Source organism: Lichenostomus cassidix, chromosome 11 (genome assembly GCF_008360975.1).
Source record: "Lichenostomus cassidix isolate B80296 chromosome 11, HeHo_3.0, whole genome shotgun sequence".
NCBI lineage: Eukaryota > Metazoa > Chordata > Aves > Passeriformes > Meliphagidae > Lichenostomus > Lichenostomus cassidix.
Window position 1 is genome coordinate 5,909,013 of NC_139492.1, and position 17,088 is coordinate 5,926,100.

At 37.6% G+C, this 17,088-nt stretch overlaps 1 protein-coding gene across 5 annotated transcripts in view; it reads right to left on the minus strand.

The window, feature by feature from the left end:
• Nucleotides 1-17,088, minus strand: part of WWOX (WW domain containing oxidoreductase) — a 463,245-nt gene that overhangs the window by 354,584 nt on the left and 91,573 nt on the right. For all 5 annotated transcript variants that reach the window (XM_085071485.1, XM_085071484.1, XM_085071486.1 and 2 more), the window contains exons 6-8: nt 16,452-16,540; nt 4,260-4,445; nt 351-615 (exon numbers count right to left, since the gene is read on the minus strand). In XM_085071485.1, the coding sequence (XP_084927611.1) occupies nt 351-615; nt 4,260-4,445; nt 16,452-16,540 (540 nt within the window). The remainder of the gene's footprint in view (nt 1-350; nt 616-4,259; nt 4,446-16,451; nt 16,541-17,088) is intronic.

The window sequence follows — 17,088 nt, forward strand, 5'->3', positions numbered from 1 at the left end:
AAGCAAAAGCAATTTTTTTGATGTTTTACGTATCTTGAGCACAGAGACAACTCTAAACTATCCCATACCTAAGACATACGACGTCCTTAATCACAGTGAAAATCATATATTCAAACAAGGTCATGCACTCCATCTTAGAAGCTTCCTTAACAGAAGATTGACAAAGTAAATCTTAAATGGCTGAAGAATCCTCTTCTAGAGCACTGTCTTGGCACAATGTATGCCATTAAAATCATGTCCACGGTGATAAAAGGCAATCAAAGCAGATACACACATCTGGATTTTTACAACTTTTCTCCCCCAGTTTGAAAAAATGAAGATGCATAAAATAGTCTGAGGCATCCACTTACCAAGGATTTGGTGAAAGGTCGAGCCAAGGTAAACAGCAGAGTGTACACCCACCAGTTACGATGAAGGGAGGAATAAATCATATTTCCAGGATGGACTGCATTGGACGTCACCCCGTGGGGAGAGAGGCGTCGGTTCAGCTCGTTGGAGAACAGGAGATTACAAAGCTTGGAGCGGTTGTAGGCCAGCATAGCCCAGTATTCCTTCTTGGATGGAGAAAGCAGGCTGAAATCAAGCTTTCCAGAGGAGTCGTTAATTTCTGTAAATCTGAGAAACAGTAAACGTGCCTTAGATACTCCAGAGTTAATTTCACTCTCATTAAGAACAACATAAAATGTAGACAACAGAGTAGATCCTGGACAGAAGCAACATAAAACAGTTTATGTAGCAGCTGAGAGCATCTACTAGAAATTGCCTGAGACCCAAGGAAAAGTCCCATAAAATAAGGTAGTGAAATTATTGGATAATTAGCAAAAGCAAACGATAAACAAAAACAAGTCAAAAAACCACTTTGATGATTTAAAGACATTGTATGTAACTTAGAAATTATTTTATTTTAAATTAAATAAAAAGAAAAACAGATTTTGCCATAGAACCATAAAAGTATAATCAACTTGGAGGAAATAATGTAGGATAAAATAACTGTGCATTAGAAGCAAAAAAACCTAGCATCTTTTCATTTCCCATCCCCTGATCATTTCATCCAGTGCTCACTCACAGCACACTTGCATTTAAGTGTTCAAGTAACTATGGATGAGTCTCACTGCCTCTTAAGCTTTTTTTTAGATTAAAAATTGATGAATATAAAGGGGTTATAACCTTGGTAACTTGCCATCAATAGTCTTATATGTTTAAAAGATAAATGTAAACAAAGCCAAAATGAGTTCTGGCAGAGTATAATGTTTTTAAGTATACCCATGGCATGGCTGAACACAAATCAAAGTAACTAGTTGACGTTTTTTAATTGGGTCTGACAGAGTCATTAAACACCAGCTGTTCGTTATTAAAAAAAAAAAAAAAGGAAAGAAACAAAGTATTGAATGTTCTAAAGACATTTAGATGAAGAAAAGGAAATTTCCATAAAGCATTTCCCCTCTCGGTTCTTAAAATTTCATTTATTAATTTACTGGTATATCTTAATATTAGAAAATAATACTACATTTAGTTACAAATCTATGTTTCATTCAGAGGAGCTACTAAAAATAAAAAGGATTTAGCAAGCTCTTTTTAATACTCAGAGTTTTCAGAATCAGCTGGGGAGAACAGGGATAAACATAATTATAGTACACACTAGAAAAATGTTTTAAAATATCTTTACTAATTTTGCATCTCATGCCCAGAAATGAAGAGATCAGCTGGAATTTCTACATTCATTCTGTGAGCAGAATTATAATATGCTCAGAGAAAAGCAATACAGTATTTGAACTCAAGAGGAATCCAGGATGTTCTGTGTCTTGCAGAATCAGCCCTTCAATTTCAACAACAAAATTTCTCTTTCATAATTTTCAGTTAGATAAAATACATTTCTGAAATTAACAGGACTATTCTGGGAGGAATTTCCTATATTCATTCCTCAAGTAATCACTTCTGACACCAAAAATAATCTATAAATAAAACTCTTTGTGTGCACTGTGTAAAGGAAGCACGGTGGCGTATTTTGAGTCCATTCCTGCAAGTGTGCTTATGTGAGTCAATCTCATTGAATTCAGGGGAATAAGGGCTGTACAATCAAATTAACAACACAGAAATAAAGACAGAAGGAAAGTCAACCTACTTATTATTCTGATTTTAATATGATGTGCCTAAAGTACCCAAAAGCTTAATTTAAACAGAACTCATTTGTGCTGAATCCAGAGGAGTAACTAGAAATGAACGAAGAACCAGAGAGGCAAATAAATATTTTGCCTTGGAGCATCGCAGGATAGAATTTTCTGCAAACATGGGACTTTATTTTTCCCCTAACAGGGGGTCTTGACTCCAGCAAAAAGATCCAGTCAAAGTTTATGGAAGTAATTAGATACCAACACTTCTGTTTTACGACATGGTTTAAGGCTCAGAGTTCTCAAGTAGGTCAGAAAGAACGACTACCTAATAATACCTAACTAACTCCTGACATCAACTGCTTGCCATTAAACAGACTGGGGTGAGCAAAGCAAAGTCATTTGCAATGATCAGTTTAAGTGATAAGATAAGCTGTAAGACTTTAATTGGACTCCTTACAAAAAGGGAAATTTCCTGGTTGTGTTTATTATTTGATTCAAACCTAGACTGTTCCTTATTTCCTGATGGGCTTCTCTAAACCTTGGCTGATCTCACTGACTTAGCAACGAGCATTTTCAAAATGTTTTCGAAAACACAGATAAAGATGTCCAGAGATGGGAGCTCTGGCTAAAACAGCACTTAATGCAGCGAAAAACAAAGATGTCATTTAAAATACTCTCAGAGATACAAACTTACAAGGGGGAACAAGCAGCTGACAATTCAACATAATCTCCCATTAAATAACAGCTCATTTATACGTATCCCATTGTGCCCTCCACATCTGGCAAGTGATTGGAGTTGGCAGATTTATTTCCAGAGCTATCTCTCGCCTGCCCTGCAGTAGCTGCCCTCACTCCTAACAGGACTCTGCTACTTGCTTCCACAAACCTGGTGTGATTTGCAAAGATAAGGATGTCCAGATTTTGTTACCACCTAATTACTAGACATTTCATGTCTTTTAACAGTGGGGAGGATTATTACTGGCATTTTCTATTGCTTCCTTTCATTTCAGCCATCATAAATTTAAAATGGTAAAAGTAAATCTATCTGCAGTGTGTCATTTATACCATAAGCCCCTATGTTTGGAAGTGATAAAGGTTTCAGCCCGACCCTTGGCTGGTCTCTCTCTGCCAGGTCCCTGGGGTTACATTTTATGGAAACATGATTAAAAAAAATAAGCTTCATTCTGGGTCACTAAAACATTTCAGAAATATGAAGACGTGGGGGGAGAGAAAAAAAAAAAAAAAAAAAAAAAAGGCACTCACACATTCTTCCTTTTGGTTTGCTAGAGCTGCTACACAGGACCAAAAGTGAAATAGAAATCAACAGTTATGTTTAAAGCTGATGTTATAGGTCTAATCCTGCAGTCCCTGAATTAAATCAGACAGGAGTGAGTGGCTTGTGCCCAGCAAAATTCAGAACTGGGGCATTCATTTTGCACAAGGAACTTTATTTAAATCAAAACCATCTTTTCAGTTATTAACACAAAAAACACAAGCACATCTAAAATAAGGCAAACCTCATCAACATCTTTTTTTGCCAACTGTACTTTTGCTGGCAGTAGAAAAGATGAGCATCTAACATTTTAATTAAAAAATTCACAAAAAGAGGCATGGCCAGATTTGTAATGTGTATTAACTACACTACTTCCCATTTTACAATTATACAGCTAATGTCTGCATTGAATTCCCTAATTTCTCATTATAAAACAACTGGATTTCATCTAGCAGTTTTTAATTGCATTGTTTCTCCTGCTAAAATAACTGCACATTCTTCTTGCTAAGATGTTGAAGTTGTTGAATGACAAATCAATATAGGTCATGCCATTCAGATTTAATCAATTATTATTTCATCTCCTACAAAATCAATGAGTGGTCTGAAATGCGGCAAAAATCTGCATTCACACAAAGAATGATCAAAAAAACATCTACATACTGTTATAAAACTAGAACATGCTTTATCCAGCAACAGAGCCAAATCCAGAAACATCCACAAGCATTAGTAATGCTTCTATTTTTAAAAAGATTATTCCAAGGCAAATGCTTGAGAGCAAGGACCTTCATTTTCAGAAACTTTTGTGGTTCTGCCCAAAGTGTTTCACGCTCTGAGGATTAAAGATTGCAGCAAAATCAAAGGTAACATTCACCAACCTGTGGGACTCTGAGGACACCACCACCACCCTGGCAGGAGATGACTGGCACAAAACATCCTCCAGAAGACGGACAAGGTAGAAATGTCCCAGGTGGTTCACCTGGAAGGTGGACTCCAGGCCATCCTCTGTCAAGGACCAGGGAGCACCAAACACGGCAGCGTTGCAGATCAGGATGTGGAGAGGCCTGAAAACATCAAACCACACAAAGAAACCTCAGTTATATGGGTGCAAAGACAGTGTGAATGGGGTGCAGGTGTGAGGGTTTGGCTGCTTTCTGTGGGATGGAGCTGCCCAAGCTGGGAACAGCTGATTCCAGTTGGTTCCAGTGGCTCCACTCAGGGTCCAGCTGAGCCCCACGGTGACACACCTTGGGAGGAAGGGCACAGAATCAAAGGCAAAGGGTTTGTTAGTTTGAAAAAATAACCAAAAACCAGCACTATCACTTTGCACACAGCACTTTCCCCATTGCTAATTGGGAAACTGTCTCCATTGGGAGCATTAAGAAAAGAAACTTTTCCTGGGCAAGGAGCAACTCCTACTACTTTCTCATATGGGGGACATGAGACTTGCACAATTGGTAGGGGACAAATGATTAATAAAAAAAGACACAGTGCAACAAGGCACATGTGCACCTTTTATACTTCTGCAGTTTGGGAAGTATGCTGTTAAAAAATGCAAGACTGAGTTGGAAAAATGAAAACATTCTCCAGCAGCTGTAATCTTTGGTGGAAAATCTGCACACAATACATAGATCTTTGAGACAGAATCTTTCCTCACTGAACTCAGCTAAACCAGTTTAAATAGAAATGCCATGATAAAGGAACTTGAAATGAAAGAGTAAGATTCTACCAAACTAAGCTAGAAAAGAACCTAGGCTGGCACATACCTCTCTCATTCAAAAAACAGGTCCAGAAAACTTCAAATTCCTTGAGGTCTCCAGTGTAATCTCAGGATACTACACCTTGCAGCCTTCCCAACCTCCACAGCAAGATCAAGGACAAACGCCCTTCCTGTTCTTTCTTGTCTTTTCCCAAACATTATGAAACACAGCAAAGTCTCTCATCCTCGGACCTCAGATGGATCTGCATTTGCTAGATTGCATCATCTCTGAGGAAACCTTGGCACCAGCACTGTGTTCTTGTCCTTGAGTCAGAGCCTGACGCAGCAGAGCTCTGCAAACTCTACCTGAGCTGAGAACCTCAGGTCTGAGAGCCTGCAGCTGCCATCCCCTGGTAATTTTAATTTGGAAAAGTCACGCAAAATAATGACAGCCAAAAATTCCTGCACTAATCCTTGTGATGTCCCAACACCAGAATATTAGGATCTGTCACATTTGTTTAGCCCATTCCATCCTATTATGTCTTTACTGCAATCCCATGAGAAAAAATCAGCACTCAAACTCGAATTCTGAAGGTAATAAATGAAGCACAATTAGGAAAAATAACTGCTTGCCCTCTGTTCTTCTCTCAAGTACTTCCTCACAGTCCTGCACACAAAGGATGGCAGGAGACATGGACCCAGAACATTTCCCCACGACTGAAGGACATATATGCTGCACCTCTGAGCATCTGCAGCAGGAATTCTGGAAAATAATGTGAAACATGAAGCCCCAGGTTGTAAAAAAACCCTAGGTAATTATATTCCTTCAGGCATGCTTGAAAACACCAGATTTTGATAGCTCTGTTTTCAAAAAAAAAAAAAAAAAATTTCAGGGGGAATCAAACACACCTTAGCTGAATACTGAAAGAAATGCACAAGGATTGACATAAATAGCAGGCTGTATTTTCTTATTAAAATAAATTTTGACTTCCAGCACATTGGGAAGTTACTAGTGTAGTGTGTTTTAAAAAGCAATTAATTTCCTTTGCCAAGTTGGAAAATTTTAACCAAAACCTCCAGAAGCAGAGTGAAACATCTGTGCACTTTGAGAGGCTCAGTTTCTGAAGTGCTGGATTTCTGATGTGGCTGTTGGTCAGTGACAGCCATACACAGAATAGCTGCACACACAGAAGAAACTGAAGATAAAGGGGGATTGTCCCTATAAAGGCAAAGTTCTCTCTCTCTGTTCAAACCAAATGACAAAAAAAGCAGTTCTTTTTTTGATCTTTGCAGCCTCACTCAACACAGCACAAGCAGGATATTCACTGAGTTGTGCAGGATCATATTCTTTAGAAGGGAACTGATCTTTTGAGGCACTTTTTATCAGAATGATTTAAACCAGAGTTCATTTTGCCTGTTTTGAGAGGCATCTGCCAAGAGGAAAACAAAGCTGCTTGAAGCTTGAGAGGGCATGAAACTTAGGCTGATTCATCACCTCTTCTGAGACTTTCTGAAAAGCTCTAGCACAAATTAATTTACAGATTTGTACATCTGTTGGGAATAAAAGGAACAAGTTTATCCAACATGGATGCAATTTTTGGTATAAGAGCCTCCTGCATGAGAACTGCAGCACATGAATGCAGCAGCAATTCAAAAAATACTATCCCCATTCCCTCCAAAATAAATATGACACTTTTTAAAAGATTGTGATTCTATTTGGTTATTGTACTATGCACTATGAAGTAACAAATCACAGACAGAAAGGATTCACATATGAACCAAAACCATATTCCACCTATCCAAACTGTAGCATCCTTCATTATTAGTAATTGCACAATAACTACCAGAGGGGAAATATGCACTCCATACCTAAATCTGTCAGCTCAATTAATTAAAAAGAAGATTCTGGCATTATAAAACTATAAAATGTAGTAATTTTTTAATTGTTAGGTCATTTAATTGGATTTTATAAAGGAAATAAAATTATGCTTCAGTCCATTTTATGAGATTTGTATTTTTCAAAGCACATTTCTCATTTTTTTAAAGTAAAAGTAATTCAGATTCAAGCGACTGTAAAATTAACATTATTCACAACGTTCTACTAAAAATATCTGTGAAGAAATACAAAAATAAACACAGAAACATTTTAAACAATTATCATACTGAAAAGGTAGTATCAGCTTCCCTTTCAGAATTCATTTCTTTTTAATTAGCACTCATGGTTTTAAATGCTAAATAAAAGAGGATTTTTTTCTACAAAACTCCACAGAACAGAAACCTAAAAAGGGCTGCATGAACAGCCACTGATGTTGTGCTTCATTTCAGCTCAGCAAAAAGCCACCTCTCAGATTTGGATCCACATCCATTAAGCTATCGGTATCTCTCGTCAGCCTGCTAACAAAGGTCCAATTACTGAAAATTGTCATCTAAGTTTTTGTGACCTGGCCATTTGCACACCAGGAAATGAATGAGATTACCTGGGTAACAGCCACGGTGCAGTTATGAATTTCAGCCACAGATGACAGATTCTAATCTCAATGGTGCAGAGCTCTGTGTCACTGAACGTATCATTATGCAGGGACAAAATTTTTAAGGTAGGTGACAATTCACTCCACGCATCTGCCGCTGCAGCTTTGCTTTGTGACAGGAGTATTTTCAAGTGATAGCAGAACTATGACCTTGATTTCACAAGTTCATCAGAAGCATTACTGTGATCTACATGAGGCTTCCTCCTGAGCTCAAGGAAAAAAAATCCCCCCTCGGTTTAAAATAGTTTGTAATTCTACATCAAAGGCACAGCTAAGGCCAACAAAGAATGTCAGCAGCAAAGGAAATTTTCCATAGTGTTTACTCCTGCTATCGACAGGACCAAGTGCTCCCTCCAAACATGAGGTCCATTTGATATTTTTGGAAACACTATGGTTAAGACCCTGCAGAGTGTTATGAAAATTTGCCTCTGTGTTTCCTTTAAATGTCTTCAGGCAGTGACTTCCATCACACCAAGGGAGCCAAAGTGGGTACCAGCACCACTGAGGTGAGCACTGGGACCTGGAGGTGATCTGCTCCATTCTACCAGGTGGTCACTGCTCCTGATCCTTCCTGAGACTCAGCAACCCCAGAAAACCCTCACTGTGCTGGGAAGTGCAGCTACAAGTCAGTGGAAGTTAAAAAGCACGCAGAATTAGCCAGGACAATCTTAAATGTGAGTATCTGAGCTGAAATGCAGCTAATATTCTGTGCCTGTGGTACTTTACTAACCTTTGCACTGGGGAAGTCATTCAGATATCTCATGCTGTGCACAATTCACCATTAGAAGCAACTAAGCAATCCAACTCCTCTGGACTATTTGAAAATACAGCGAGTGAATACATTAGAGAGATACAGAAATTAAATTGTTGCTATAAATCAGTTAGTTATGGAATTTAATAATCAATTTGTTAGCACCTGATGTAAAACTATGATCTGTCAGCAGCCTCCCAAGCTGGCTGTGTGCAGCAGCAGATATTTCCAAGGGAATTAATTACTGATGATTTGCAAAGGTAAGAATAATATTTTTCAACAAATGTAGCCTGTGCACTAGGAGGTTAAACAAACACCACCAAAATGTCAACAGAGTTCTTGGCTTTGGTGTTCTCCCATTTCAAACGCAATGAAATAGTTAACCAGAGAGTATGCAAAGGGAATACTTTCAAATCTTCCCATGAAGCAGAATGTCACACCATCTGGGGCACTTCTCAAGTGATTTGAAAAGTTCACACTGTTTGGAATTACACAGAAATTCAACAGAAAAGGCCTCACCATATCCCCAAAGTCCCATAAGCAACTGTAGACCTCTGTCACGGCCAGTGAAGGAGGCAGAGCTGTGACTTCTCTTCCACAAAGAAGCAAAGGCAAAGCCCAGCAAACTTTTCCACCCCATAACCCTGAACACCCATGTTGCTTTCTCTGAAAGTTAGAAAGTTGTGCTTCTTTCTGCAAGGGAATGCTATCTATATACACTAAGGGAATATCCAACAGGCAAGGTAAGCTTATGGCTCTCCAGAAAATGGGTGAATTAAACAACCATCTCCAGAAATCACCCTCAGTTTTACAAGCAGTACTGACAGGAAACCAAGCAATGAGAAAATCACTAAGTCAGGGTTTAGGCAGCAGCAGGGAAACTCAGAACCGTGTATAAGCTAATACTGACACAGAAATACTTACATGTTTACTTGTTCAATGTAAAAGAAAAAAAAAAAACACTGCTTAACTTAATGAATTTTGGAAACAAATGTTTAATGTCTAACTTCCCTTTTTCGAAAAATATGAGCTGAAAGGTTAGCAAAAATACCCTCATTGCTAACTGCCAGCTGAGAGAAATGTGGATTTTTGTCAGACAGGCTTCATTTTAAGGCAAGCCACTAACAGGGGGCTTAGAGCCCTGATGGATGACCTCCTGCTAGAAGCAAGGAAAATTCTCTTCAATTCATCCGACTGGATTTCTTTGTGGGATTTGACACTGTTGATCAGCAAATACTTTTGCCCCACTTCTAAGAGATTAATGGGAGTGAACTGAAACTGTTCTGATTCTTCCTTCATGCCACATACATGGGAATTATTATGAGCAGCTGCTCCTGTGCCTTCCTAAAACATCATCTGCATATTGCCATATAGGCCAACCATCCCTCAACCATTATGCATTGTCTCTCTGAAATCTTCAGTGTTCAATTCCATAAATGTTTGCAGAAGGAACAGAGTTCCTTCCAAATCTCAACTGATACAGAACTAAACAGAAAACATCCATTAGTCATGGTTTTCCCTTTATTATTTTTTCTTACATATACAAAGAGGGGACAACAACTAAAATAACCCCACATCATCCTACACCTCCAGAAATTAGTAAGAGACAGCAGCAATGACAATATCCAGAATCTGGTAATTTTCATTCAGCAGCCCAGCTAAGGACACTTGCTACCTCAAAGTGGTGCATCTTTTCCAAAATCTGACAGCAAATCATTACTTACACATATGCACATGCAGTTACAAACAAGCATAAGCCAGACCTAAAGAAACATTCGTTTTTGCAATAACCATGCAATGATTTGTTGCTTTGGCATGTACTTCTACATGCCAGATTTCTAAATTGTAAATATACAAATTTCATTTGCACACATTAAGGACTTAGAACAAAAGAAAGCTCCAGCTCACCCCCCCCCAAAAAAAAAAACCAACTCAATTACTACTACTTTTATTACATATGTGTGATATTTTCAATTGGAAACAGGTAAACTCCTAAGTTATGGTGAAGTAATATGGCCTTTACTTTAAAAAAAAAATATTCTGAGGCAAAAGGCATTTCCACAGTGTAGCAGATGAAAGGAAAGGTGATCTGATGAAAACATCAGGATCTCAGCTTCCAGGAAAAGGGGGAAGGGCCTAGCTTCAGAAATTTTTAATTTTTAATTTATAAAATACTAGAAATAGTTTTTGGATCCACATGACTTGACACATGCTACCACAAAGGGGTAATTGTGTACGAGAGCTTAAAAACAGAAGAAAGAAGAAAAACTATTTATGCAGAAAACCAATCCCTAGGCTTTAATAAGGCACAGCATCACCAAAAAGAGAAAAAAACTTTTTCCCTAATATTATTATGTATGTTTCAAATGTAGTCAGCCTTTGATCTTATTTAAATTTAAGATATGTGCTGTCTGCAACAGTAACTTCTGATCTATGCATGTTTCAATACTTAATTCAATGTGGATATTTTTTGATATCTCAAAATGCACAATGTTGTCCAGAAGTCTGTGCCTCGGTGGCACTGTCAGGATGCCAACTGTACTCCAAGTTGAGAAGACAAATGTAAAATCTCAGCTGTCACTAGTTTTAATTCTACAAATGGCAAAGGGTTAACAGGGTTGCACAGTGCTATAAAATATGTTCAGGTTTGGAAAGACAATAAGCAGTGGCAACAATCATCTCTGATTGAGCTACATCAGCTACAGAACCATTAAATATATTGGCATAATGGCAACACTGGCAATTCATCTAAATCATATATTCATTTTTTCCAGATCTTTTAAGCTACATGTGCAACAATTTGCTAAGCAAATCCCATTTTTACATATGTATTTACAGATATGCACATGTACAGGTGTTTATCACACAGTATCTATGATTTAATTGTGGTTCAATTAGAATTAAAAATAACATACCTGCAATATGTCAGTTATAATATATGAAAATGCAGAAAAATCACATTCTGGATTGAATTTTCAGCAGGCTCAGGAATCTTAATTGCACCTGCAAGGTTCCAGCACATTTCTGCTTGCAGCATGAAAAATGAATGCAGTTACAGTTTGGGGCCTCAGCTAAGGAGGCCAGCAGAAAACCTGGAAAACTCCATTTTGGGTCTGCTTAGGAAAATAAGAAGAGACTGAAGTTCCAAATGGAGAATCATAATTCATAACTGCTGTCTTTTCCATATTTCTACACACATCATTAGTGAATAAACTGTTAGCATATGCCAATTCTTACCACAAAAAAAATCCTATTTTAAAGTATAGAAAAGTAAATGCAGTGAAGATCTACATCTGGAAGTCCTGCATAATTGTGAATTGCTGCTACCAATTCAGAAAATTCTAAGCAGTGGCTATTGGCAAACATTGTTTCGTATCTTTGAAGTAATTCAAGATTTTTCAGGATGATTTCAGATTTATTTTTTTTCCTCAAACATTGAGAACATTAAATTAAAGTCTTACTGTTTGGCAGAAGATAACTTTAATTCAAACCAAGTGGCACTATGCACCACTGAAAACTAAAAATGCACATGAAATTTCATCTGTAACTTTACTGCTCTCTCAGTGTTTTGATCATGAAAATGTTCTTATGATGAGGACCAGGCAATTGCCATGATACCATGGCTGTAAATATTAACAGGTTTTATCTTGGAAGTTTTAGAACTGAAACATCAGTGCTGTCCCCCAGTTAAAGTGTGCAGGTTTCAGTCAAGTGTGTCATGATTAAGCTGAGAAATAAATACCTAAGTGCCACATCTACAAATCTGTACTTCTACACAAACACCAGTTCACCTCAACTATCCAACACTGGCCCTAAATTTCAATGCCACATTCCATGCAATCACAGGATGGCAGTCATTTTACCTATAATTCCTCACATTGTGCCCACTCAATGAATAGCAGATTCAATGCAGTGTTTCTTAGTTCCAAAACTCTAATATGAAGGATTGGTTGGTCTGCCTCTGCCAGCTGCACAAAAATCAGCTCATGCCAAATCCATCTTAGCCCAGAACATTATTATAAACAGATCATTTATCTGACTTTCCATAACAGAGACATTCAATGACCTGGCTGAGCTGCAAACCAGCAGAGAGGAAAGACTTGATACATATTAAAGAAGAAACTTGAAAAAATTCAGCCTTTTAGGTGAGATCTCTTTTCCCATTCTCATCCTAACCCTAGCACTGTCCTCACAAAGAAGCAGATGGAAGTTCATTCATTCCTGGTGGAAAGATCCAATGGGGAATGTACCTGCGGAAAACAAGCCAGAAATACTAAATACTAAAAGATATTTGGCTTTCTCAAAAAAATTTTGTGCTAAAAATCTTTGAGCCCTATTTTTTATTGGACATCCATTTTAAATATTAGTCACCCTCTGTTCAGGCTGTGCAACAATGAAGTAAGAGGCAAATCAAACATTAAACAGCAATATTGGTTTTTTCTGTCTTGTACCAAAGCTGACTTTGGGAGATCCAACTAAGTTAGGTTTTCAGTTTATTTTGCCCACAGAATCCTTCTAACTGTGAGAGCAAAAAAAACCCAAAAACTGGAGGGCACTGTCCTGCTCATAAAGGAAGTTTGAGTGCTGCAATCAGAGAACTGCAGGATCTAAAATAATCTGCAAAACCCTTCTGCCCAAAGCTTAATATGAAACTGTATGGATAAAAAAGTCTCAGAAAGAAAAACAGCTGTATGAACTCCAGAGTACAGATAATGCAAACAAAAAAATCATTATTTTTTTCTACAAGGATGAAGGATTTTCTGGAATATATTTATAGGAATATGGCATAATTTACCAGTGTTTATATATTCAGAGCTCAGATTTTATCTGTGGACAAGTCTGCAACACCTAACAAATCCAAATAGGAATAAAAGATTTCCACCCAATCTCAGAAGCATGATAACTTACAGATGAATCATCTGACTTTTACTTTCAAACAAGGAAGGTTTCTTAGCTTTAGAGTACTATTCCAACTCATATTAAGTATTTCTTTTCAGAGTAACTCTTGCCTCCCGCTCATTATTTATGTTTTTCTCAAGGCTCCCTCTGTTGCATCATTTGTTTTCTGTATGCAACCAGCCCCGTTAAACTCCTGCTGAGCAGAGGATGACATTTCTTCATTCTCCACATAGTTTCTACAATCTCTCAGATTCCCAAGCACATTCAAGAACGATTTTTTCCCTCTACAACTTATTTGATTAAGGCAGGAGATTGACAATTTCAGCAATTTCCCCTGTGCTCTCTGCAATCCAAGCACCCTCAACTTCCCCAGCTGCAAGAGGGTTTGATGTTTTCACTCAGTAAAATTTAGGGATCCTTTTTCTGAAGGAGTTCCATTTTAGTTTTCTCACCCAGGAGGAGATCTGTGAAATGCTGTCCTTGAAGGCTATTTTCCAATTGCTGTCAACCAGGCAAGCACAGACTCCCAGGTTGTGATGTCACAGATGTCACCCTCACATCTGCTGACAAAAATAGCACCTAGAGCCACAAAGTGTGCCAGAAAAGCAGAATTTCAGGAGGCATGCCTATCTATTATCTATTTTATAAATTTTCAGTTATTAGGTCATGTGTCACCAAGACCAACAAATACCAATGTCCCAGAAACCAATAATGGACTGGAGAAACTAAACAGAGAATATCACTACTTGCAGAGAGAAGCTTAAGATGTTCACCACTGAATACTAAAGGCTTCTTAAGTACTGTAAGAAATAAAATACAGGTTTTTATTAAAATGTGGGCATTCATACAAAATTTCTCCTTGACATTTTAGAAGTATTGTAATTTTTCCCTGAAACCAAGGTCTATACAAGTCAGATCTCAAATGATAATAGTTTTGTTTGGAAGGAAAAAAAACCACCCAAACACTTTATTTGCTTTTTCTCCTACCTTATTGTGGAGAAATTCATGAGAGAGTTTGTAAGAAAGGAAACTCTCTGCTCTTAACTACTTCCTGCTCTCATTAACAGCAGTGACAAAGCCCTTATGGGAAAGGGGGAGACTCCATCACACTGTGCTCCTCCTGCAGGGATATCGACCCCTTCTCAGAAAGTTTGGCTGCCAACTGACAAGACTGGCCAGAGCATCAAGAACAAGGCTCATTCTCTCACTGGAACCTGTGAGATTCCTTCCAATTGCTCATAAAGCCACCAGTGCCATGGAATCCCTGAGGTGACAAAAGCCACCAACAAACAAACCAACGAGGAGACAAAGGTTGTTAGTGCTCATTAGAGCTGGAAAACACATCAGCTCACCAGTGCAGCAATAAGATCCCTCTGCCACATAATTGCTTTTCCAACCTTATCCAGACATGGTTAAATCATAAAAAATCAGAGGTCAGAAAGACCTGGTAGGTCTTCCAGTCCATCCTCCTGCCTGTGCAGATGATTGTGAGGTAACTCTTCTGTATCTGTGTCAGATAAAAGATCCACTGCTACAGGCAGTGTGTGGGGTCTGGTTTACATCCAGCCCCAGACTTTAAACAAAATAGAACTGGAAATTCATCTTGGTCAAAACCCCACAAGTCTCAGACCAGATACAGAACTTAAGACTTTCACATAATGCTTGGACTAGTCCTGCCAGACACAGGCACATATTTAAGACAAAAATACCTGAAGGCAAGGCAGAAGCTTTAGATGCTGTCTATTACTGAATGTTTTTCCAAATAAAATGAGAGTGAAACATTTGCAAAACATGTCCATCACTGACAATGTAGCTTAACAGACCTACACTGGTAAAACAGGGTATGCCAAGAAAAACAAAACAGCTTTTACTGATTCTAGATCTTCTCATTTCCTTAGTTCTCTGGCAAAATTTATTTAAGCATGTTCACTTTCAAGGATTTATAAACATGCATACCGAATAGCTAGATGACCATGGTATGATCTACAACACACAAATCAGGTTAAGAGCCGCATTTGGAAGAAAGGTGGTTTTGACTTTCCATTCCACCATACACTTAAAGAAATGGAGCATATTAAGAGCATGAAGGTTCTAAATTAAAACACTTACTGCTCTCAGAAAACCAAGTGAGTACTAAAGCAGCAATACTGCAAGGATTTGTCTTTCAAGAAATTTTAATACATGAAGATGACATGATAAGAAAATATTGATACTAAGGATTTTGGCAGTAAAGGAACTTCTGTTAGAAGTCAGTTTTGACAATTCTTTGAATCTAAAAGACCTATAAGTACGAAAATGTCATCTGCCTATCCATGTGAGATTTAGCTTTGGCAGTGTTTCAAAAGTGAAAAAAAACTCTTTGTTACATATTTTCTCTACGACAATGTATTTTCAAAGCTGTCTAAGAGGTCATATTCTCTCGAGAAGAACAGTAAGATGCATATCAGTTACAGAAATATTTGCAGAGAAAAAGCTAAGTTTGAATACTCACAACAATCAATGGGTCAAACTGGATAAAAGCACAAAGTGTGGAATTTATTGTCAAGAGTTGGAACTTAAAAGCTTTCAAATAATTTCTTCAATTCAGAGATTCATTGCTCTGTTCAAGCTAAATTAAACAAACCATTTGGAAGCTAACCTGGTTATCTCCATATAAATTTGTCTACTGTTAAGTGATGTCATTATCACAACCTCTCAACCTCTCCCCTTTTTCCCTTTTTTTTTTATTATGGATTATTCCAAATACAGGTCTGGAAAATGGAGCTGTCTAGCTCATAGGGCTGTATTTGTTAAAGCTTTAAAAATAAAAAGGAGAGAGAGAAGGTTAGAAAAGAAAGTAAGAAAAGCAGTGCACTAATTGTTCATCCCTGACCTCTTCCAAATCACTGCAAACTGTTAAAAGTTGCTTGAGCTGTTTTTATGCAATTCAGCTCTGGCCTTTTTCAATAGCCACAGGGTAAAAAAGCCCTTTAAATCTGGGGCTACACATCAAATAATAGGAGATGTGTATTTTTTTTTTTAAGCATGAAAACAAATGATCTTTAATTTACACTGAAAAAAATTCCTGTGAAAAGATTATTCACTAACTGCAGTTGGTGATCCGTCCAACTATGGTGATTCTGCCAACTGTGCTCAGCTGATAAAGACATTAAAATAACAAGGAATTATTACATATGATTTTCTGAGTACTTACAGATTCTTGGATTTGAATGCTTCAGCAAAGTGCTGCACACTCTGAAGAGAAGCAAGGTCTAAGGTCATTGCTTCTACCTTGGCTTTATGCTGGAACAAGAGAAAATATAAAAAAAGATAAATAACAGCAAGTTCAGTTCGCAGTATCATGTTACAGTAAATGTGTTATGAAACTTGTCTGATTCCCTTGTTTAACATTATAACCCCAAAGTGAATACAAATCATCAAAAGGGATGGATGAGCTCAACATTTAGTGCCAAAAGTAGCATTTGTGATTTGGTGGTTCTGCTGGAAACATACACTATGTAATGCACAGCTTTATATAAAGCAATGAATCGACTCAAGGCAGTGTTAAGGTCAATAGGTATCTTTTTGCTTTGATTTTGATGGTGAAACTTATGTAACTCATGTAAAAAAAGTAGAGTAAGTGCTATTCTCAATACATGCTATTTTTTACATTCCATACCAATAGGAAAAATAAACAGTAAATACTCTATAAAAAAAACTAACTTGAGACTGCCACATATTAATCCAAAACAATCTATTTTTCATAGCAGGTGATACAAAAGACAGTACAAAATACAGAAAATATAGATCTGTCTGCACAGTTTTTTATACAATGAGAGTTTACCAGTGGA